General features: G+C 34.3%; 2 protein-coding genes across 2 annotated transcripts; one reads left to right on the top strand and one right to left on the bottom strand.

The window, feature by feature from the left end:
* The first annotated feature begins 12,633 nt into the window (after positions 1–12,633).
* On the top strand, positions 12,634–14,965 carry LOC122307278. Its single transcript, XM_043120045.1, has 2 exons — positions 12,634–12,793; positions 13,483–14,965. The coding sequence occupies exon 2, from the start codon at positions 13,518–13,520 to the stop codon at positions 14,727–14,729; it is 1,212 nt and encodes a 403-aa protein (XP_042975979.1). The 5' UTR covers positions 12,634–12,793; positions 13,483–13,517; the 3' UTR covers positions 14,730–14,965.
* A 1,387-nt stretch (positions 14,966–16,352) lies between these two features.
* LOC122307277 (purple acid phosphatase 15-like) lies at positions 16,353–21,957 on the bottom strand. The gene is made up of 7 exons (XM_043120044.1): positions 21,548–21,957; positions 20,726–20,917; positions 19,644–19,977; positions 19,333–19,550; positions 18,206–18,396; positions 17,368–17,652; positions 16,353–16,822 (listed from the first exon to the last, which is right to left on the bottom strand). Exons 1-7 carry the CDS (start codon positions 21,819–21,821, stop codon positions 16,676–16,678), a joined length of 1,641 nt encoding a protein of 546 aa, XP_042975978.1. The 5' UTR covers positions 21,822–21,957; the 3' UTR covers positions 16,353–16,675.
* Between the last annotated feature and the right edge of the window lie 1,956 nt (positions 21,958–23,913).

The raw sequence follows: 23,913 nt of genomic DNA, 5'->3' as shown, positions 1-23,913 counted from the left end.
TAGATCACTAATTTCCCAAGTGTCATTAGCAATTAGTGCATTAATCTCTTCTTAAACAGCCAATCTTCATTCCAAGTGATCCAAGGCTTCCTGAATGGTTCTAGAATAAACAGACGAGAAATATTGGATGTAAATGCTTTATGGGTATCAGAGAGTTTATGATAGGATAGATATTTGGCAATAGAATGTGTGGTACAGATTCTAACTCATTTCCTAAAGGCTATAAGTAAATCTAAATCAGCAGAATTGTCAACAAAATGAGAAGAAGTGAAAGAGTTACCTGGTGTATCGGAAGGACCAACTTGTAGAGGTGATGATGATTGGCTTTGCTAAGGATTGGAAGAAGGATTTCTATTATTATGATGATCTCTACTTCTGGTATAAACACGAAGTTCAAATGTCTCTGCTAGCATTTTTCCCCTTGGTTGTGAATCACTTATGCCTTGTACAGGTAGACTAAGATTTCCATTATTTTCACTAGATAGATTTTCTGTTTTTTGGCCTTCTAAAGGAGTATGGATGTTCATGTCAATGTCAATGAAAACATTAGGAAAAAGATTAGAAGTTTGCCAAAACTCATCTTCAATCTTCTCTTTCTCCCCCTGAAGATAGTTATGGCTAAAGTAAGGCTGTTTTTCAAAGAAAAAAACATCCATAATGATGTGAGTTTTCTTTTTCATAGGATTAAAACATTTATAACCTTTCTTATTAGGACCATATCGTAAGAAAACACATTTTTCTGACATAGAGTCAAGTTTGGACCGAAGATGGGTTGGTATATGAACAAAAACAGTGCACCCAAAAACCTTTAGTTGTAAATCTGATATTATTCGATAAGTAGAGAAAATCTCCTTTAGACAAGCTAAAAGAGTGATGTATTTCAAAACACGAGTAGGCATCCTATTAATGAGATAACAGGCAGTCAAAATAGCATCACTCCATAAATATTTAGAAACATGCATTAAAAACATTAAGGCACATGCAATCTCTAATAAATGACGATTTTTTGGCTCTGCAATACCATTTTGTTGTAGGGTGTTACGACAAGTAGATTGATGTTAAACACATTTTTCTGACAAAAAAGTTCCTAAACATTTGTTGAAGTATTCAGTACCATTATTAGTTCTAAGGATACTTATTTGTGTTTGGAACTGATTTTCAACCATATGATAAAAATCGTTGATAATTTTTCAACTTCATATTTATCACTCATCAAATACACCCAACACAACTGTGTATGATCATCAATAAATGTCACAAACCGTTTTTTTCCAGATGCAGTCATGATTTTTTAAGGACCCCAAACATCACTATGAATTAAATAAAAAGGTTTTGAAGCACAATAACCTTTTGATTGATAAATGTTCCGATGACTCTTGGATAGATGACAAGTATTACAATGAAGAGAGTTGCAATCAACAATTTTAAATAAACTGGAAAACAAATGTTTTAGATATAGAAAACTAGGATGTCCAAGTAAGCATAATTTGTTATTGTACAAGCATAGAACTAGTACTACTACTACTCAAACACTGAGCTTGTTTAATGTTGAATAGGGCCTCATCAAAATAATATAGTCCATTAATCATCCTAGCACTGCAAATCATCCTCCTCGAGAGTTGGTCCTGAAATTCACAATGGGAATCAAAGAATATGACACAACAGTTAGAATCCCGTGAGAGTTTACTAATAGATAACAAATTACAAGCAAGTTTAGGAACATTAAGGACATATTTTAGTTCAATTTTCTAAGAGATTTGGATAGAACCTATTCCTGCAATGGATGAGAAACTTCCATCTGCAATTTTAACTTTTTTATTACCAGGACAAGGGTAATAAGATTGAAAAAATTGTGAAGACTGGTCATATGGTCGGATGCAGCAGAATCAATAATCCATGGTACAAGAGTTAAGCCACAAGAGTAGGTATTAGGAGTAATACCTGTTTGGGCCAATGAACCAGTAGGAGGAACAGATGTCGAAGTGGATTTCAGCAATTGAAGAAGATAATCCACTTGCTCAACACTTAGGGAATTAGCCTTTGCTTCATCGGCTCTAAGGGCTATATAGTTGCTGCCAAACATTCTAGATTTGTTGCTCTTCCAGTTTGCAGGCTTTCCATGGAGTTTCCAGCAAGTCTCTCTAGTGTGACGTGGTTTATTGCAATAATCACACTATACCCGAGGCTTATCTTCAAACCTCCTTTGGTTAGAATATGACCGTTGTGCAGAAATATTGGCAGTGGACAGATTTGTGCTAGTAGCACAATAAGGAGCAGGGTTGGCAGCAACTAATGCAGAGTTCTCCATAGTTTCATCTTTCTTTCTTTTCATCATGACATTTCGACGACAATCTTCTCTTTGCACCTCTGAAAATACCTCTCCAAGTGGAGGTAATGGTTGTCTCCATAAAATTCTCCCCCTAATTTTATCAAATTCATTATTAAGTCCAACCAAGAATTTAAAAATTCTGGCATTCTCCACCATCTTCTTATTATGATTGCAATCATGAGAGTTTTTCTATTCATAATCATTAAAGAAGTCTAAATCCTGCCAAAGTCGGCCTTAAGAGCATTGAAATACTTGGTCACCCTGCCTTCTCCTTGGTGAGTATTACTGATTTTCTGCTGCAATTCATATATCTGAAAATAATTTCTAAGGTCAGAATACATCTGACTAACATTATCCCAGAGCTCTTTTATAGTCGAATAGCACATATAGTTGGTACTAATTTCTTCATCCATAGCATTCACAAGCCACGCCATCACCATGGAATTTTCTGCATCACATATAGCATATGATGGGTCTATTTTCTCAAGCTTCTTGGTTTCACCAGTCAAGTACCCTATCTTCCCTCTCCCTCGAATATACATCCTAACTAATTGTGACCATCGTAGGAAGTTAACCTCATTCAGTCGTATGTTTGTAATTTGGATAGAGTATGATTCAAAATGAGTAGGTTTTGGTTTTGGTTTGTTTTTGAATTTGGTCTCGTTTGAAGTATCAGCCATCATAAAAGGCTTGACAGTAATAGAAGAGGGAATAGGATTTTTAGATGAATCAGAAACAAAACCTTATACCATCTAGAATGAGAGAATAATTTGTAGGAATAATTCTCATTAATTTTTAACATAGGTACAAGGCAGTATAAATAGATTACAACAGAAGGAAAAAGGAAAGAATAAATTAAATGCTAACTTTTAAGGAAACCAAATCTCTTAGAATATTCACACATTTACAGCTAATATCTCATAGTTTACAATAGAGTTGACTATGCAGATTTTGGAAACTTTCCAACATAAATACATGCAAAGATGAGGCTCAGGCCAGGCCTCGTTCGGCCCACATCTTTATATATATATATATATATATATAATAGATTAGTATTCCCTCTTTTCAAGCGTTGTCCCTCCCCTCTTCTCCCCTGCTCTCTTCTCAAGTTATCCCCTTCCCTTCTTCTTCCCCTCTTCCTCTAAGCTGATTGAGGATTTCTTTCCATTGTCATGGGTCACGATTAGCATTAGAACTCCATGGGGTAGGTGTTGGGTGTTTTGTGGTTTGTAGTTGTGACTATGGGTGACGCTATGACAAATTTGCAAGTTTAATGACCCATGGTCGCGACCATGGGACATACAAACCTGCCTATATATTTTTGAAGATTTGTGCACGGATCTATATGACCCACGACCACGGTCATGGCCCGTGGCTCTGTGCATTTATTGAATTTCATTTGTATTTTTTGGGTTTGACTTTTATTGAATTTGTTAGATTTTTTTTATTTGTAAGTTTTATTGGTTTTTGTTTGGATTTATAAGATCTATAAGATTTTTTTTTATAGATTTTTTTTAGAATTTTTTGTAAGATTTGTATTTAGGTCATCTAGAATCTATAATGTAGTGCTGGATAGGATAGTGGATGGATTGGGGGGCCAATTTGCTTCCCGACATTTGGACGAGGGCACTGTCGGGGTTCTGGACCCCAAAATCCCCCCTCCCCTCCACGCCCATGTAGGGCGAGGGGCGAAAGGCAAGACAGGGGCACCCCTCGTCTAACTATCACAAAATTTTGTGATAGTGTTTAGTGGACGGCACCCCTAATATTTATAAGAATCATTCTATTTAAATGTCTTTACACCACACATCATTCAGTTATCATAATTTTATTTGTACGATAAATATTAAAATCTGAATCTTACAAATCAAATTATGTCATATAAATGGTATACAGTATAAAGGATTTCAAATAGTACAACTGGTTCATGTGACAATGCATAGAGATCGTGAGCCTACTGTCAATTGGTCTGAATATCTCTTCCATCAGATTTCTTTCATTATTTATAAAAGAGAGTGACAAAGTTGCTAGATATTTCAACGCCTAATTGCTGACAAAATTTCTCTACACGTTATATATATCCCACATTACATACAACTCAGATTTTCTATATACATTAAGTATTTCCCACGTTATCTATAGCTTAAATATCTACCATATATAATCTAAATATACCTAAATTATCCTGGTAACATCCTCCCTCAAATTGATACAGGGAGATGAAGAAATAACAATTTTTCAACCAAGAACTGATGTCGGTGCCGAGAAAGAGTTTTAGTGAATATGTTTGCAATTTGACGTTTGGTGGAAATGTGAGGGAAAGTAATCACATGTTTGTTAAAGGATTCACTTATGGAATGCAATCGATTTCGATATGTTTCGTACTCTCATGGAAGACAAGATTAGCGGCAATCTAAATAGCATTGGTATTATCAGCATGAAGAGGAGTGGAATGCAGCTAAGGAAAACCAAGTTCACCCAATAATTCACAAAGCCATGTGATCTCAGAGCATGCGGAAGACATAGCACGATACTCAGACTTAGTGGAGGACTTGGCAACTCTGTCTTGCTTCTTACTCTTTCAAGAAACGAGTGCATTGCCTAAGAACATGCACCAGCCCGTAAAAAGTGACGAGTACCCGTACATCCAGTCCAATAAGCATCACTATACCCCACCAACTGTAAGGAAGATTCTTTAGGAAAGAACAATCCATGTGTAGAGGTGCCCTTCAGATATTGGATAATGTAGCGGATAACAGCTAAATGAAGATGTCGATGAGCTTGCATAAATTGACTGACTTGCTACACAATAAAGGAAATGTTAGGACGAGTAATCATCAAGTAGTTCAAACTTCCGACAAGCTTTCGATTCAATGATGAATCGGGTAGAAGTTCGTCTTCCTCTTGACGAAACTTAAGATTTACCTCCAATGAACTAAGAACAGAGTTACTCGATTGGAGACTAGCCAATGAAATCATTTCTCATGTGTATTTGTGCTAGTGTAATAATGTACTAGTTGGAGTAAGTTGCACCTCAAGGCCAAGAACGTACTGCAGTGGATCAAGATCTTTCATGTGAAAATAGGAAGTTGCACCTCAAGGCCAAGAACGTACTGCAGTGGATCAAGATCTTTCATGTGAAAATAGGCCTTGAGATGCTATTGTAATTGCTTAATTAACTCAGTGTCGGAGTCAGTAATTACAATGTTATCAACATATACCATAAACAATACAATTCTTGCAAAAGTCTTGTGAAGAAAAAGGGAGAAATCAAACTGACTTTGAGTAAAATGAAAAGCAAGCATTGAATAGCGAAATTTATCAAACCATGTATGTGGAGCTTGCTTAAGTCCATACAAGGATTAGCGTAGCGGACAAACCTCTGAGGAAATGTAGCAAACATGCCGGGAGGTGGGGACATATAGATTTCTTCCTTTAAATCTTCATGTAGAAAAATATTCTTCACATCCATTTGCCAGAGAGACCACCCTTGCAACGCAACAAGTGCCAAGATAGTCATTTTGGCAACATGTCCAAATGTCTCTTCATAATCAATATCATACTCCTATCGGTTTCCAAGAATCACGAGACGAGTCTTATATTTGTCTAGTGAGCCATCAACTCAAAACTTGATTGAGTACACCCATTTACAACCAATAAGTTTGACACTGGGGGACAAATCACAAGATCCCAAGTGTGATTGTCTTGAAGAGCTTAGATTTCTCCTTGCAAGGCCTGCTGCCAACATGCTTTGGTGGCTGCTTGGGTATAAGAGTGAGGAACAAAAACCGTGTCGAGGGTGGCAGTAAGTGAGATATGAGGAAAACCATACTTATTCGATGGATGTGTAACTCGGGTGGAGTGTCAAGGTATAGGAACTGCAGAATTAGATGACGGATCAATGTCTAAAATGGGCATTGGAGAAGACAAAAGACGTCGACGATAGACCATACTTGGTTTAAATCACCCAATAGAAGAAGACACATCATCAAAAGCAGGAATAAGAGTAACAGGAGGATCAGAAATAACCTGAAACTGAAAGAAATATTGATTTTAGAAGAAAATCACATTTCGTGAGACTCAAAATTTGTTTGCATGAGCATCATAGCAAACAAATCATTTCTGAGTAGGACTATATCCTAGAAAGGCACACGTGACAGACTGTACAGCAAGCTTGTGACACTCAACATGTGGCAGATAAACAAAACAAATACACCCAAAAGTATGAAAGAATTGATACTCAAGAGGTATGCCAAATAATCGAAAATAGGGAGAATCATAATGTAGAGTAGCAATAGGCAAATGATTGATCAAAGAGACAGTAGTAGATAAAACTTCTACCCAAAACCTAGAAGGTATAGAAGAATCAATCAACAAAGTATAGACGACATCCAAGAGATGACGATTCTTACATTCAGTAACTCCATTTTGTTGAGGAGTATAAGGACAAGAACGTTGGGAAATGATTTCCTTTTGCTAAAGAAAAGTCTACAAAGAGTGAGACATGTACTCCCCTTGAGCAAGAGCGTAAAGTTTTGATATGAGTACTGAACTGTGTCTTGACAAGCGCAACAAATTTTTGAAAGATAGAAAATACGTCAATTTTAGAAAGAATAAAATATATCTAGGTGAAACAACTATAATTATCGATAAATATCACAAAAAAACGATACATACCATGAGAAATAACAAGACTCACATCCCAAGTGTCAGTATGCATAATTAAAATAATTAGAAGCACGACTACCATGCTGAAAACAAGTAACTTAATCAAAAGATACAAGAGAAGAAGAACATGAATTTTTATTGCCCAAAAAATCATGTTTCATAAGATAAGCCAAGACAACAGAATTAGGATGACTTAATTTCTCATGCCAAATTTTATTTGTATTGGCAGTATTCGTACAAGCAAGAGAAATAACATCAGGAATAGAAAACTGTAAAGGAAATAAACATCCCACTTTAGGCCCCTTCACGACCACCGTTCCCGACACTTGATCCTGCACAAGACAACCACCAAGAGAAAAGTTAACATCACAATTATTATCTACAAATTGTCCAATAGAAATTAAATTGGTAGACAATTCAGGAGAGACAAAAACATCACTAAATGAAGAGCCCAATTTACCAATAGCAGTAATAAAAAGAGTACTACAATCAGCGATTTGAATATTTTGTGTGCCTCTATACTTACGAACACCATGAAGACCTGTCGTATTACCAGTCATATGATTAGAAGCACCAGAACCAACAATCCAAGAAGTTGAGTTAGTACCTGTACCTTGCAGGCCTAAGGCCGTAAAAGTAGACACAATCATTTGTTGGACCATTGTTGGTGTGAGAACAGATGAATCAAAGCTTACAGTAAGTGGCGAACTTTCTTAGGACAATTTTGAGCAATATGACCAAATTCTTGCAATTGAAACACTACAACTTGTTTTTCCCTCTCCCTTGTGCTGCATAGGCTACATTCACAGCCTCAGAACATTCTTAGAAATTATATCCATCTGAGTGGATAACCTCTATTCTTCATGTAATAAATATTCCAAAAAAATATCCAAAGAAGGAACTAGATTACAGTTTAATAAACCAACTCGAACTGGCTCAAATTCAAGGCGAAGTTTCATCAAAAACTAATCTCGTTGACTCTTAGTATGAACCACTTGAAGAGCTGCGAGGGCCGTAGGGGAAACCTTAGCATGAACAATAGCAGAAAACTCTCTCCAAAGATTAAGAAAATCATAATAAAATTGTTCAATGGTCAAGTTACCTCAAGTATAATTGCTCATTTCCAACTCCAATTAAAACTTCTGAACACTATGATCATGGTGATAAATGCGATGGAGGTAGTCCCACATAGGTTGAACTGTAGTAAAACAATGAAGATTGGTCACAAGATGAGATTCAATCATCTCCAACAACCAAGAGACTACTTTAGCATAGTTAACTTCCCATTGTGCAAGTTCATTTTCATTAGTGGAAACTTGACCAAAACCATTAATATGAGTTGATAATTCTTTCCATTTCAGAAACATTTTAAATTAAAATTTCCACATAGGAAAATTCTTTCCAGTAAATCGAATAATAGTATTCTTGATAGAAATGATGAAAGTCACTTAAAATAGCAAGAAATCCAACCAAAAAATTTCAGATAGCAATGGCAAGAAGCAACTCACGACAATAAGCAGCAAGATAATTCTTCAAAAGAGAAGCCCAAGCAAAACTAAATACGTAAACCAAGCTCAAATGAAAAGAGGCCTAAGTTCACACTAGGAAGCTGGCTGAAGCCAAGCTTTCAAGCAACAAAGTTAGATTTAATTCTTCAAAAGAGAAGCCCAAGCAAAACTAAATACTTCAACCAAGCCCAAATGAAAAGAGGCCCAAGTTCACACTAGGAAGCTGGCCCAAGCCAAGTTTTCAAGCAGCAAAGTCAGATCGTATCCTATTGAGTTAAGATATTTTGGTTTTATATAACCGAACTAATCCTTAATTATTTATTCTATACCTAAAAGTATCCGGCCGCTCCAAACTTATACTCCTGACTTCCATTTTGGCTATTATTATATAGTCCATATGCTTGAAATTAGATAATGACAAACGTACAAATCCAATTAAGAGTTTATGAGTGTGTGCTATAATTGGATCGTGGTTGTGGAACTCTAAATTAATTATAGTATAAGTAATTAAATATCATGATATAACGATTAATGACTTAAGATATATATTAATACATGTATTGGTATAAGTTATATTTAAGTATCTCAAATAACAATTAACAATTACTCTAATATCTATGCAAGTAAATATGCTGCTATTGAATGTATATGGTAAGATCTATGATATAAAGTATGCCCAACATAAATTGTCATAATTTCAAGCCACTAGCTAGTATATGTATCTAGAAAATAATAATAAACCTTTAATATAAATTATATAGCATACATCTAATATTAATCTAGGAGTACACAGAGGATTACTATATACACAGTACTATAAATTAGTAATAGTACATGACTAATATTTAATAGTTATGACCCCTAGATATGTATTTGTACATATGCTAACTAGTATTTAGAAGTGATATATACATACATGTTTGATACTATGACATAATTATTAACACTTCTACTAGTATAGTATTGAAGTCGGAGGTGGAGTCGGTCAAAAAAATCCTTCGCCTCCAACTCCAATCGAATCTGACTTTGACGGTGCGGAGTCGGATATCCAAAATTTGTGGGTTGGTGAGAAAGATGAAAGAGAAATAATTGATAAAATATATATTTGGTTTATCTACAGTAACCTTCAAATTTAGAAATTATTTTAAAAGTCAGTGTAGCTAAAGTCCAATTATTTAAAATTTAGCTAATCCATTGTGATCATATTTTGTTCTCTAATAGTTAAATACTCAATAGATTTAGCTTTTAGCTAATCTATTAAGCATATGTAAGAGAGACAAGCTTCTCCCTGCTCTTTAAGTGCAGAGGGGTTGGTTGGGAAGTTTATTTATGAATTAATTGTAAAATTAATATATATATATATATATATATATGTATATGCTTTCACATTTTTATAAATTGAGGCTTAAGTTTTCGGCTTTTGTGAAATTGATCCAAATTAAGAAAAAATCACAATTAGGTACTTGGATTAATCTTCCATTACAAACTAACAAAGAGACTGACACGTGGCATACTAACATCATATGCTAGTCATTGATTACCACGTGATTGATACGCGTAATCTCCCGTTAGCTTCCTAGATTGACGGATATATGTAATTGCGAGTTTTTTTAAATTCAAATATCGATTTTACAAGTAACCTCTGTTTAGAGACAAAAACTAAAGAGATAACAATAAATTAGGAATATATTAATTGATATAATTGTATATTATTCTTTCATTTCATTTTCATAAGCCAATGCCAATACAATTTTTAAATTATTTTAAAATAAAAGAAGAAGAAAAAGAAAGGAAGCCTGAAATTTTCAAAGGCTTATCTTTTAACTTCTACGAAAACTTTGTTTCCCCATCTCACTTGGCAGTGGATTGCATTTCAAATCAGGGAGATGAGCTCTCCCTAAGTGATCGCATGCGTGCCTGAAGGCTGAAGGTTGGCCAAGGAGTTTGGTCCCGGATAAGAGATCCCGTCTCCCTAGCTAGTTTTGGTGTGTTCGTAGCTCTCTAAACTGTCTTTGCAATGTCACTTGCCATAGGCACATTGCAAAGGAGGTAGATAAGGCACTATTCAATGTCACTTGCCTTAGCTCGTGACTTCAATTATTCATGCCTTGCATGCCCAATTCAGCTCATGAGACTGCACACCTTCATATATAATTCATGACTATTGCAGGCTGACTAGGTTCTAGATAGAGCCAGCCATGCATGGAGATGGAGTGGTCCTTGCTGCCCATAATTATTCATGAAGAAAACTAATTAAATTAACAAAAAAAAGACTTAAATATTTTTTTAAAATGGAAAAAAAATGCTTAGTAGTGATCCATAAAGTGCTTGGAATGATAATGTTGATTCATGTGAGAAAGGAATGAATTAAAAATAAATAAATAAATAAATAAATATATTATGCCTCGTTGACTTATACTTATCCTAACAAACCGATACCAATAATTAGATCCTTTCGTCCCACCAGAAATGGTCCAAAATCCATCATCCTTACCAATAATTTTGAACATTAATTTATTACGAGAAACTAGAAGCCTTAGGTTTGAACTGGTGGCAAGTGGGAACTAACAAATAAGCCCATCTCCGACCTTTCTTTGGTTCAACCACCCAACTGTATAAAAGTTAGGCATTTTTTGTTATTACTTATCTAGTTTAACAGAATTTTTCTTTTTATTATTTTTTTATTTACTTTTTATTATTATTTAATATTTTATTATTAATTTTTTACTATTATTCATAAAATACCTGAAATCATTTTACTACTCAACCGCAACCATAGTATTTAAGAAAAAGAACATGTTTATTTTAAGGAAAACATTATTTTGCCAACAGAATATGATTGCTCATCAAAAATTTTTTGACTTAATGATTAAGAAAATAATTTTTAATATATTGTGTATTTTTTTATTTTTTAAAAATATTTAAATATATTAGAAAAATATGAAAATAAAAAAAATGAAAAAATAAAAATTTTAAAATGTGCCAGTGATAAGGAAGAGTAGTGATACACAGCATGGTAACACCGCTCTTGATGAATAGTAAAATGTCCATGATTTACTATTATTATTATTATTATCATTATAGGATCTGCTACAGTTAGAGACAAAAGTCATAGATGTGACCACTTAATAGATTATTTAATTCTTTTAATTATTTTTTCATACATTTATTTTATATGTTTAAATGTATTTTTTTTAAAAAATTATAATATCATTTAAAAATATTTCCTTAATCAATCGAAAAATAAATAAATAAACAAAAAATCGGTGACTAATATCGTGACTATGTGAGACTAGAATTATCTTATTACTATAGAAAAAATATAATTGTAAGTATAATTATATATTAATCTGTGTATTAATATAATGTGATTATTTAAAAAATAAATTTTATTAAAAATAATATTAATTTATATTTTAAATATAAATAAATTAATATTAATATACAGATTAATACGCGAATGTATTTATATATAACACAACTCATTACTATAATCTCAAAATCGTTGCTGTAGATTTGATTCTTAAAGTTGATTGCATCCATTTGTTCGAAAATTTTGTCAAAAAAAAAAAAGAATTTGGGTTTTAATGATGAGTCGCGGGTCCACACGGGAGTTATTTAGTGCCAACTGCCATAGTTTGTTGGTGAACCATGGGACCACTATGTTCACTTTTTTTTTTGGCCTCTCTGTCTTATTTTATGACACCTAAAATGGAGCATCATTTGAAAAGGGGAATTAACTTATATAATTAAAAGGTTTGTACGTCTAGCCTACAGGTTAAAAACAATTAATTTTAATAATAAATTTTATTTATTTTTTAATAAATATTTAAGACTGTATATAATATTACTATTTAAAAAATATATTTATTTATTAAATTAAATATTTAATAATATCTAAAAAAATCAACTCATATAACTGTATAATAAAATGCTATTTCAATTCATTTAAATGTGTTTATTCTCCAAAACTAATGAGCTTTTTCTATTTTTTAACTGGGTAAAGAGAGTCTCTCAAATCAAAGTGTTCGTTCCCGCAAACAAAGGGAAGCAGGGTCCACATGTTTTTTAACCATTAGACTCGTTCCTCTGATTATTTTTCTCTGGGTTCTGCGTCTTTCTAATTCTCCTCCTAACACAAAAGACAAAGAACATCATAAATACAGAAGATTTGAAAAAAAAAAAAAAAAAAAAAAAGGGACGAAGATTTGAGAGAGAGAAAGGACCAGGAGAGAACCAGAGAACCACCCCAAGTCTCCTAACACTCACATTTATGGTTTACGTTTTGGTGAGTATTTAAGTTTCTTTATTCGTTATTGTTTTCCTCTCCATTTTCTTTAATTTGTTTGGTTTATTTTTTCCTCTTCCATGATTGTCTTGTCTGCAAAAATAGTTGCTTCTTGTCTTTCATTGTGATGTCAACCTCTACGCCCATTTGATTATTGTATTCTTTATTTTTTCCTTTTTTTTGAGTTATACGAATGTATAATAATTGAAGACTGCGCCAAAACATCAGATCTGGTCCTCTCTTTGCAGCGTGCTTTCAAAAAACAGCCATCACTGAACCTAAAGGCATCCAATGCCTTAATTCTCTCAATCTCTCTCTTTCTTTGTGATTAGCATGTTTCTGGTTCTCTTCCTACTGCTTTTGATATTCTTGACAACCTAGGAAGGGAGAAGAAAATTCACTCGGATCCTCGGATTCCTTTACAGAGAATGTGCATTTCCTTCCCTGAGAAGGAGAGGGGGCAGTCCTTATAATTTTGTTCTCATTTTTTCTTCTCTGGTCAATTAATGTCGTTTGGCATTGTCCCCAAAACAAATCCCGAAGGTTCCCATATTCTAGTTTTTCCCGATAAAATCCTCGTTTTCTAGGGAATCCACCAAGCTGACCAATTTCTAATAGTATTATTATGAATATTATTTCTCACATTCGTTGAGTTTTTATTCTCTGTGTGATTTCTGTTATTATGGAAGGAGGAGGAAGGCGGAGGCTTACGCTGTGGGATCAGATGTCGGCGGTGGACGGCGGCGTACGGGAGGTGCTGACCGGTTTGACTCTGAACGATGTATTGGGCACGACGGAGAAGCAAGCCGCGCTGGCTCCCCCAGCTCCCCTAGCTCGATCTCAAAGCGCGCCGGGGCTTCAGCCTCAGCTCAGTAACCTGACCCTCATGGACGTGATCCGAGAGCAGGACCTAAACGCTAGGTCGTCTTACGAGGACCTCCTTGGCGGCCAACAGAACAGAGACAATAAGTATTGGAAAAACTTCAAACACAAGCTCTCTCTGAAGCGTGCCGGGGCCAACTGGACCTCTTCTATTCGTATCCCGGCCTCGGATATTCCTATCCGCAATGCTAACGCGATTGGCAATAGTCGGTCGTCACGGCAGATTTCGTTTTCTAGAAACAACTCGGTCCGTTACCTGCACTCGGCCGAGTCGACTCAGTCGGATGACAGTTTTACTTATTCCGCTGTGGACCGAGACCACTCCTCCTCATCGTCGGCTCTGGGTATCAGGCCGCAGATCTCTCGCCTGTGCTCTACCCGCTTATCCCAGTCGGAGTCAACTCATCCCGGCGACCCAGACTCTTCCGACGCACCTCCTCTTTCGCAGCTTCAGGGTTTCGGACGTCAAATGTCGCGCCATAATTCGACGCGCTACCTTGTGAATCTGCGCCAGAACTCAATGTACAACAGCGACGTCACCGATTTTGCAGCCACAGTAGACGGAGACGAAGAAGGCAATGATGAAACTGACGAAACCTCACAGCAGGCTCCAACGCGCCGCCTTGCAGTGGTATTGGCAGAGGAGAGAGCTCTGTCAGCCAGAGAAGCGGTGGCAGCGCAGGAAGCCGCGGAGGCCGCGGCAGCAGCCGAGAGAGAACAGCCGGAGGCTGAATCGTCGGATTCACCGGTGGCGGAGCCCCCGGTGAGGATGTCACTGATGGACTTGATGGACTATAACATAGCGGAAGAGGAAGAAGAGGAGCTGGAGGAGGAAGAAGGGGAGGAGGTGGTGGAGGAAGAGGAGGAGGAGTCGGGGGAAGGAGGAGGAGGAGTAGAGCATAAATGCTGCGTGTGCATGGTAAGGCATAAAGGTGCGGCTTTTATACCTTGCGGACACACATTTTGCAGGCTGTGTTCAAGGGAGCTTATGGTGGGTAGGGGTAACTGCCCTCTCTGCAACCGCTTCATCACGGAAATTCTTGACATTTTCTAGTCTTTTCTTTTTCTTTTTTTAATAATTATAATCCACAATTTGAGAAATATTTTTTGGTCGGATCAGAAATGAGTCGTCACGTTTTGATTGGTCGGCAAGTGAAGTGGAAATTGTGAGGTTCTTGGTTGGTTATTTGTGGTTTGAATTTGGTAGTGGCCACTGGGTTCCTCCAGTTTCGATGTTTGTTATTATTATCTTTAGTTAATTAAAGATTGTATATTATTATTGTTCTTTCAGGGTTTTTCTGGGACCAATGATTCATTTAGGAATATGGTTATGATATATTGTTGGAATTTATTTGTTTTTTATCCGTCCGATTACGAAAGGATAGTAAATAAAATATTTAGTCTAAAAAACATTATAAATAATAAAATTTATAAATTAATATGATTTGATGATGAATTTAGACTTTTTTTTTTCTTTTAGTCCTTTTTAATGTGTTTTTGTTTTTGAATAATGGCATTTAGGCAATTTGGGTCTTTTCCATTAGAGGTCTTCCTCTTCTAAAAGAGGGAGATGAAACCACTTTCACTATTTCCGATGGAAAGAAGTGCTTTATCCATCGTCACAGACAGAAACAGAAAGCATAAGAAACTCCAACAAAATGGAGCAAAGAAAAACAAAAGGCTGCAAAAGTAAAGCCATATGCAATTTGTAAAGAAAAAATTTAGTTGCAAGTATAATTATGTATTAATATGTATATCAATCTATTATAATTGATCAAAAAGTAAATTTTATTAAAAATAGTGTTAATTTAAATTTTAAGTATGAAAGAATCAGTATTAATATGTAAATTAGTACATGACTTTCCTTGTATGTAACAAAACTCATTTGTGAAACATGAGAAAGGATTTGTGAATTTGTTATAGCTGAGCTGATAGTGGAGTAATCGATTGGGTCCAACGGACGTAACGATCGAAAATTTCGATCCATCAATTTTGTCATTAGGCGTACAAATACAGTGAGATAATACGAAATAATTTTATATGGAAGTTAGTTAAAATATTATTAAAAGATTATTATTATTTTAAAAATTTTAAAAAGTTAAATCGATTATGTTTATTATATTTTATATGAAAATTTGAAAAATTTGTAATGATGAGATGTGATGATATAAAATTATTTCTGTATTCAAACTAAGCCTAGACTATTAGCTATCAATTTGATTTGATCCATGAATTTTTTTCTTTCTTTTTTTTGACAAAATAACTAATACAAAAAAATAATTAAATTAATAAAATTAAAATTAAGTTATTTTTGTAACATTTTATATATGGAATATTAAATAACTTCATTGTATATATAGTCAATGACAATTCCTAATATGAGAATTAAATAATTAATTTATATAACTACTATATAAAATAAGATTATATATAAATTATTAAAATATATACACATTCAGTCGGTCTCAATCCAATCCGGTTTAAAAAAAACAATACTCTCAGACCGACGGATAAGACTCTTGATCTAGCCTTTCACCTAGCTGAGCATGATCAATTCCTAGCCGTGCCTTGCCTTCAGAATGATGACAAAGGAGAAAAACAAAAAATTGCAGAGAAATAAACCTTAATCCCTCAACATTCCACTTCCCCTTTTTCTACTATGCAAGTACATTGACCATTTGCACACAGCACACGTATATATTGGTTTTATTAGAAGATAAGTAGACAACGATGACTTGTAATCAGGAATATGTTTCAGTTCTACCATATATTTAAGTACAGATATGCCCAGTAATAAGCATCTTTCGGGTGTAACTTTCACTTGTATAAGGGGAAGAAACCTATCAACAATGACAAGATGCCACCCGGTCCTATACTTTTTATCCATCTGTATATCCATAATTTTCTTTACTCTTTCATAATCTATATACATAGGGCTGCAACATCAGAAGCCAGTTGCACTGTTCTCATCTCGCCGGAGTGAGTTTTCAAGCAATGTACTTAACTGGCTGCGAACCAACGTGTATTTATCTGCTGACCAACAGGGCACAAATCAGGTTGCCTTACTATGTAGATTCGATCCCCAACTTCACTGTAAGAATCCTGATTTCGGTACCATGTCCACAAGGCCCAGGTTTCATTCTTCACCTGCAACTCGAATATACAAACCTGTGGTCAGATCAGTTTGTACACTTCTTGGAGGTGACGTTGAGATCTGTTTGTTGGAGCTCATATGCACCCAAAGTCAAACAGATACTCTTCTAGCTAAAATAGACCAATTAAAAATGTGAGCAATAGTTAGTCCTAAGTCTTAAAACTTGATACTTTTATTACTTTATCAACTCTTTAAGTTTGTTCCTTCAATGAAAAATCCTAACATAAAACTACTTCGAAGGAAAAGATATTAGATCACTATTTTTTTTTTTTTTTTTTATCTTAGATGTAACTAAAAATTGTTCAAACATTAGAGGTGCATATGCCAGATGTGCCATAAAGAATTATTAGCAATGAAATCTTATCCTAAGAATTTGACATCTTAAATCGATATTATCTTTTGTGAAAAGCAGTCACTTCTCAAACTTCCAATGTAGATACCAGACCGTATGGGTTCTGTGATGGTATATTCAGTTATAGAAGTTCAAGTCCAAACATTTGATGGTTGTGAAGCTTGCTAATAAAGAGAGAAACACTACCTTTAGGATACCATGGCCAAAGCTACTTTCTCTTAAGGCACTGTATTCGGGTTGCCTGTCCCAACAGAACTTACCCGCTGCTGGGCCAGATGTAAAATTTGTAGCACAAAATCCACCCATGTATTGATCTGGAGTAGTCAATGGATCCGGACAGTTGCCAGGATCATCAGCATGTTTGATTGCCATCTTTTCTCGATTACCCCCATCTCCAACTGTGATATAAACAGGACCACATGGATCTAAACTGTAGTTATAAACTCGATTTGACCTCTCATAAGCATGAACCTGGTGATCATTTTTACGTAAATAACTTTCACTACAATAAAGACAATAAATCTTCAAGTACGATGCCATAAATTTATTACTAGGTTTGTAATGAGCTAAGCCTAGCAAAGCTAAGTTCTGGCCTATTCAAGCTTAGATTGTTAAAAATTATATAAGCTCAAGATCATTTCTAGCCTTAAAATCTTAGCTTGATTTCGGATTGACATTAGCTTGTCTAGCTCCCAGGTAGCTTAATTCTTTTTATAAGTAATAAAACTTCATTGATAAGCGCAAAAGGCTTAACTCAAGTAGGCATGGAGCATACAAGAGAGACACCTAAGCATCAGAAAGCCTTGATATAATATCAAGCACGTGAATCAAAAGTGTAAGGAATGCACTGTCATTGAGCACACATCTAAGTTGAAAAAATGGAAGTTCTTGAGCCGAAGTTTGACAATAGGAAATATTTAAAACCAAAAGAAGATATGCATAGCGGAATGAAGTACATGGCTAAACAAAATGTTTGTTTGCAACTGCAAAGAGGGAAATGAGAAGAATACTCATTATCACTTACATGTCCATTAAAGACAATGTCAACACCATAAGAGTAAAGTAACTCTTCCATCGCCACCCTCATGCACTCTACCTCCCTATAATGAGCTTTGTAGGAACTGTACCAAGGTGGGTGCCAAGCAGCTACTACCCATGGAGTTATTGATCTATCAACATTTGCCAAGTCTCTCTCTAGCCACTTGAATTGATCCGCTGTCAATACACCAGCCTTTAATATAAGATGCTCAAATTGAAAAAGATGACAACAATCATGCAATCATGCAGGTAATTCAAAACCATGTGACACGTTAATTACATTTACATTCATAAGCAAACTGCAATAGCCTCTTGAGGTTTCTTAATGTGCTCATGTAACATGTAATCATGCAAGCAGATGCCTGCTGCACTGACATCCTAAAACAGGAATGACTTAACAATGGAAGAAGCATGTCTGGCCCATAAAATACCCATTCACACATCCTTCTTGTTTTGGGCGCATAAGAAGGGCATTTTTACATGCTACGGGTAAAAAAGTTGTTCCATTCTTTTCTACAAAGCACATTTAAAAGTAAGTACACTCTCCCCCTCACCTTTTACCACCCCCCCTCCTCTTTCCTTGTGCCACTTACAGACTAAGTTACAGTGACACAGTGATTTATGCCAAGAATAGAGAGAAAGCCGAATCAATCAAGCCATTAGAACCATCACAAAGATCTAGAAACCAGGGAAACATGTCTCCATTTTAAAATATAATTGTCACATAGGTGAATGAAGAAGATTTTAACACCACTGGTTTCAGTTCAAAATAACTAGATTCTAAAATATATGTTGTACATTCCCTTGCTACTAGTAATAAACTGATTCTTTTCCACTTATCGAAATCTTTTTAAAACTTATCAAAAATATAATAAAATGATTATTTCCATGGTTTATTACAAACCCACTAAATGAAAAAACTCTTGATCGATAGCCTTTCAAAAGCTCTTATTTCCCTCCATATATTCTTCCCTGTTCTTCAGTTTTTTTCAGACCCATCTTTACCTTTTCATCACGGATGGACATCCAAATCCATCCAAGACCTCAAGGCAATAACATCTAGCCTGGAAAAGAAATAAAATGGAAAAAAAGAAGAAGAAGAAGATATATTACCTGATTTATTGTATGCAATATAGGCCCCAATCATGATGAAATGTATTCCACCTGCATTAAAGGAGTAATAGAATGTTGATGAAGACCCACTTTCATCGGATGGGAATGCAAATCGAGAGCTATAAGCAGCAAATGTCTGGTTTCCAGCTTGTGCTTCTATTTCATGGTTTCCTTCTACCACCATTATTGGAACTTTAGAAACCAAATTCTGCATGAACCTATAAAAAATGTTCAGTGACTGAGACAAGCACCAAAGTTTATACTAGAAAAAAGTTACACAGTAAGGGAAAAAAATTTATTGGAGATTTCACCTTCCCCAGTAATCCCAACGAGGCTGATAAGTTTCATGAATGGGAGTTTGTGGAAATGAGCAAGAATAACAGTCAGAGCCGGTCCCATTTGTGAGGTATAGATTTGCATAAGTAACATCACCGACCAATAGAACAAGATCAGGTTTATTGCTAATCAAGTGACTGATGGTGGTAGTTGTATTATACGTAAGACCAAGATCTCCCACAACTGCTATTCTGTCCGGATAAAATCTAGGACCAGAAATTGGCATAGTCTTGAAGGAGTGGAGTTTACTCATGGCTGGTATAGATGGGTCTCCGCATCGATAGTAGTATAATGTGCTCGGTTTCAACCCTGCATGGATACATTGACATAAGCTGTGAGCATATTAAAAACTCAACAAGTAACATTTCCATTGGTTGTTTCAGGCTCCGTTAGATTGCCCTTCAGCAAAAGCTAGCAGGCCCAGAAAAGATGCGTAGAAATTTTTGTGACTCATTTTCCAAGGAATAAACATAAGCATCCAGTCATTTAGCAGGGTTAGGAAATGAATGCACCATAAACACATTGAGGCAATACGCTAGAAGATGTAAAAACTTCTTTGGAGCATTAATCGTGATCACTAATTCACTGACAACAAATGATTCACCAAGGGACAGACGTAACGGACAGAATTCATAGATAAAAAAACTCTCCTATCATTGTTTCAATATATACAACATTGTGTGCAAAACGGTGAACGTCATCTGTTTTTCTCAAAATTTATGCCAAAGCTTCATATCAAACATCGCCAAGAAATGAAACCAATGACTAGAGTTTTCCCTTCAAATTATTGCAGGCCCTAGCAAAAACAGACTGGAACAAACAGCCTCTTAAAAAAAAATAAAAAATAAAAAATAAATAAAAAATCTTCTTTACTCAAAGAAAGATAGCAAAGCTTAAAATATGAAAACAAAATATGGTGACCTAACATGTCTTGGAGCTACTTGACAGCAGGAAAAAAAAAAAAAATAATCAAAATTAAGCACCACTGCATGTTTCCTCAAATAAACAGAATTTTCAGAAAAATAATCCTAGTTATTCAGTGAAACAATTACAAAACCTGTAAGACGAGCATGATGGATGATTCCGGAGGTGTAATTTTGGAGACCTTCAAAAGGATAAAGCTGATTGTAAACAAGAGAATATCCTGTGGCTTCACGTGTCAATGGATATCTTAACTTTCCATAGCGAACAATACTCGAGACAGTTTTAGGGTCTAATGGTTTTATGTCGTAACCAATTTGTGATTCACCTGCAAAGTCCCATATGAATTCACTTAATTAAGCGACTGAATAAGAAGAGATTAAAAATGACGCACCCTCTGAAATTCAGTATAAAAATTCCAAACGATGAAACAGTTCTTCGTGTGAAAATTAAACTGGAAACAAATCCCTTTCTATAATCATAGAAACTAAACAGTTATATTACATACTCAACCACCAATGACTATAAAGATTATTTCCAAAGAAAAATAAATAAATACACACAACTTACGTATTGATTCTTCCTCAATAACGAGGAAGAATATGACGAAAAACAGTACATGTCAATTTACTTATAAAAAGAAAAAACAGTACATGTCAATAGCCAGTGTAGACTTTTCCCTCTGCTCTTTCTTATTAACCCAACAAAGGATTAGCCGAAACAAGGGGAAAAAAGATGAAATGAAAATTGCAAATATATACAGATAATAAGGTAAGTATGTTATGGTCACCTATAACGCTATTAACTAAACTTGTGAAAGAAATAACACAACTTTTGTAAGAATGGAAGAAAGAAAAATTATAAAGTATGTTAAATTTGAGCAGTAAAAAGACAAGGAGCTATGGGAAAGAAAATGAAAAGACAGTAAAATTGGAAATTCAAAGGAAGGGGAGGGAACCTGTGATCCAGGAGATCCAGACGGAGTCATAATGGGCAGAGAGGGAAACGGAAATCTGCTCTGGCTCGAACCCTTTGACGCGGCGTTGAACCCTGGGATCAGAGTCCGGCAAATCCAACGTGCCGCCACGAAGACTAGAATCGAAAGGCACCGTCACGGGCTTGAACGGGCCGTCCAGAGTCGATGGAATATTTATCCCGGCGGCGACGGCATTAAAAATGAACCAAGAAATCGCAAGAAGCGTGAGAACACCACAAGGCCTCGAGAAAGTCATTACCAGTGATGAATCTCCATTGAAACACAGAGAGAAACAAAAAGACACAGAGAGGGTCGGAAAATATCTATAGCTTTTCAAAGCAATTGGGGAACTATGAACAGTTAGCAACCGTTGGGAGTGTGATGTGGGAAAGCGAGAAAGTGGGGTGGCATGAACCGACCGGGTGTTTTGTCCTTTATATCGCTCGTCGTTTTCTCCGTGCATGAGAATTGTTAATATTTACAAAATAATATTTTAAAAATAAATTTATAAATTTACTTGATTTGACGTAAATGCTAAATTTAATTTATAATAAAATAAAATTTATAATTTCACGTACTATATTGCATTCAGATTTTTAATACTTACTAGTAGAAATAACGTCCTTTGGACGTTTGCCTAATGGGACCATAATTTATATAGTAATTTATATATAAATATGAACTTTACATATAAGTTAATATTTTATTTTATTTAAGTATATAATTATAATAGTAAGAAATTTGTATAAATTTTAAAGTAAATAAGTAAACATAAATTTCATATATAAGTTTTAGTTAGCAAAAATTTTTTTTCTTTTCATTCGACGTAAATTGGCTTGCAAGTTTTTGCTTCTTTCATCTATTTATGCTGAAATTTATTTATTTGTCAGTTTGTGGTGCAATTTTTTTTTTTCTCACTCGTTTGGTTTGATATTCATTTTTTTGTTTATTTATTATTATTATTATTTTTTTTTTTTTTTTGCGTTCAAATATGTGTTCTTAATCTTTTTATCTTTTTCATTTATATTTATTTTTTGTTTCTTTTTTTAACTAATTTTGTTGTTGGGCATATGCATGATCATAGTCACTTTTCATCTCCCTCATTTTGTTTGTTCTTATCGATCTAAACAGATCTTCACAAATCTAAACAGATCTATCTCATCTCAAAAAAATTAAAATTATCTCATCTCACTTTCAATTCAAACACATAAAAATTTTAAAAACTATCTCAATTCATCTTATCTCAACTTAACAATCTCATTATTTTTTATAAATTATCTCAACTCATCTCGTCTCCCAATCCAAACAAGGCCTTAATGATTTTGGAAGTTTAAAGGTTATGTTAATAATTGTTTTAAGAGTGGTCCTACATCCACCAAAGGATGTAGCCTGAAAACTCACTGAACCAATTAAAAAAATTTTCTTTTTGATTTTTTTCATTCATTTTTTTATATTCTTAAATATTTTTATAAAAATTGAAAAAATTTACAACATCATTAAAAAACACTTCCTTAATCGCTAAGTTAAAAAAAATATTCGAAACACTACTTCGAGACCCAAATTTGGGTCCCAAAGCATTTATCTTGTTTTAAATTACAATAATTTTAAATTAAAAAAAAATGACATCTTGATAAACTCTAATTATTTTATTTGTAAATAGATAAGCATTTTGAGCATCGGTCAATAAATGAAAAAGTGATGCATGCACATATGCTTGTTACTTCAGTAGATTACTTTAAAGCAACCAACAAAGGACAACAATATCTTGATAAATATATTACAAATACTTGGATGATGCATGATGGATACCTTCATCGTGATTTATTTATAAATAAAATAATCAAATCAGCAGTTTTAATAGATTTTTTTCTCATTTTTTAAAATACATTATTAAAATTTTTATTTTATTTTATATATTAATTTTTACAATATAGTATATATTAAAAAAAATTCATATCATTTAAACATTATATTTTTTAACTTTTTTTAATAAAAAAATCCACAACGAAAAAGAAAATTTAATTTAAAATATTTATAATAATGAATACTTTCTATAACAAAATGCAAAATAAGAATCAAATATATATATATATATATATATATATAAAAGGTCACATTTGAAAGAATCTCTATATATTTTTTTTAAAAAAAAGTTATATTAGAGAAGAGTGCTAAGCTACCCATCATCCATTACTTTATTAGATTCATTTTTTTAGTTTCCCATTTTATCGAATAGTGAATCCAAGGCCTAGAGCCATTAGAATCATTTTTGTTTTTTATTTTTTATTTTTTTAAAAAGAAGAAATATTTGCTCCAAATCTTATATTCTTGGTTTTGATTTTAATTCA

This window comes from Carya illinoinensis, chromosome 4 (assembly GCF_018687715.1).
Source record: "Carya illinoinensis cultivar Pawnee chromosome 4, C.illinoinensisPawnee_v1, whole genome shotgun sequence".
Classification (NCBI taxonomy): Eukaryota; Viridiplantae; Streptophyta; class Magnoliopsida; order Fagales; family Juglandaceae; genus Carya; species Carya illinoinensis.
The sequence above is the reverse complement of the archived record's forward strand: the minus strand, read 5'-3'. Positions and strand labels throughout refer to the sequence as shown.

Bases quoted from the DNA above. Each gene is read 5' to 3' on its own strand.
- LOC122307278 (XM_043120045.1), top strand. From the start codon at position 13,518: ATGTCGGCGGTGGACGGCGGCGTACGGGAGGTGCTGACCGGTTTGACT.
- LOC122307277 (XM_043120044.1), bottom strand. From the start codon at position 21,821: ATGACTTTCTCGAGGCCTTGTGGTGTTCTCACGCTTCTTGCGATTTCT. The intron at 20,918-21,547 runs GTTCCCTCCCCT...GGGACTTTGCAG, and splicing joins CTGGATCTCCTGGATCACAG to GTGAATCACAAATTGGTTAC. The intron at 16,823-17,367 runs GTAGTGTTTCTC...TTCGAGTTGCAG, and splicing joins TTGGCCATGGTATCCTAAAG to GTGAAGAATGAAACCTGGGC.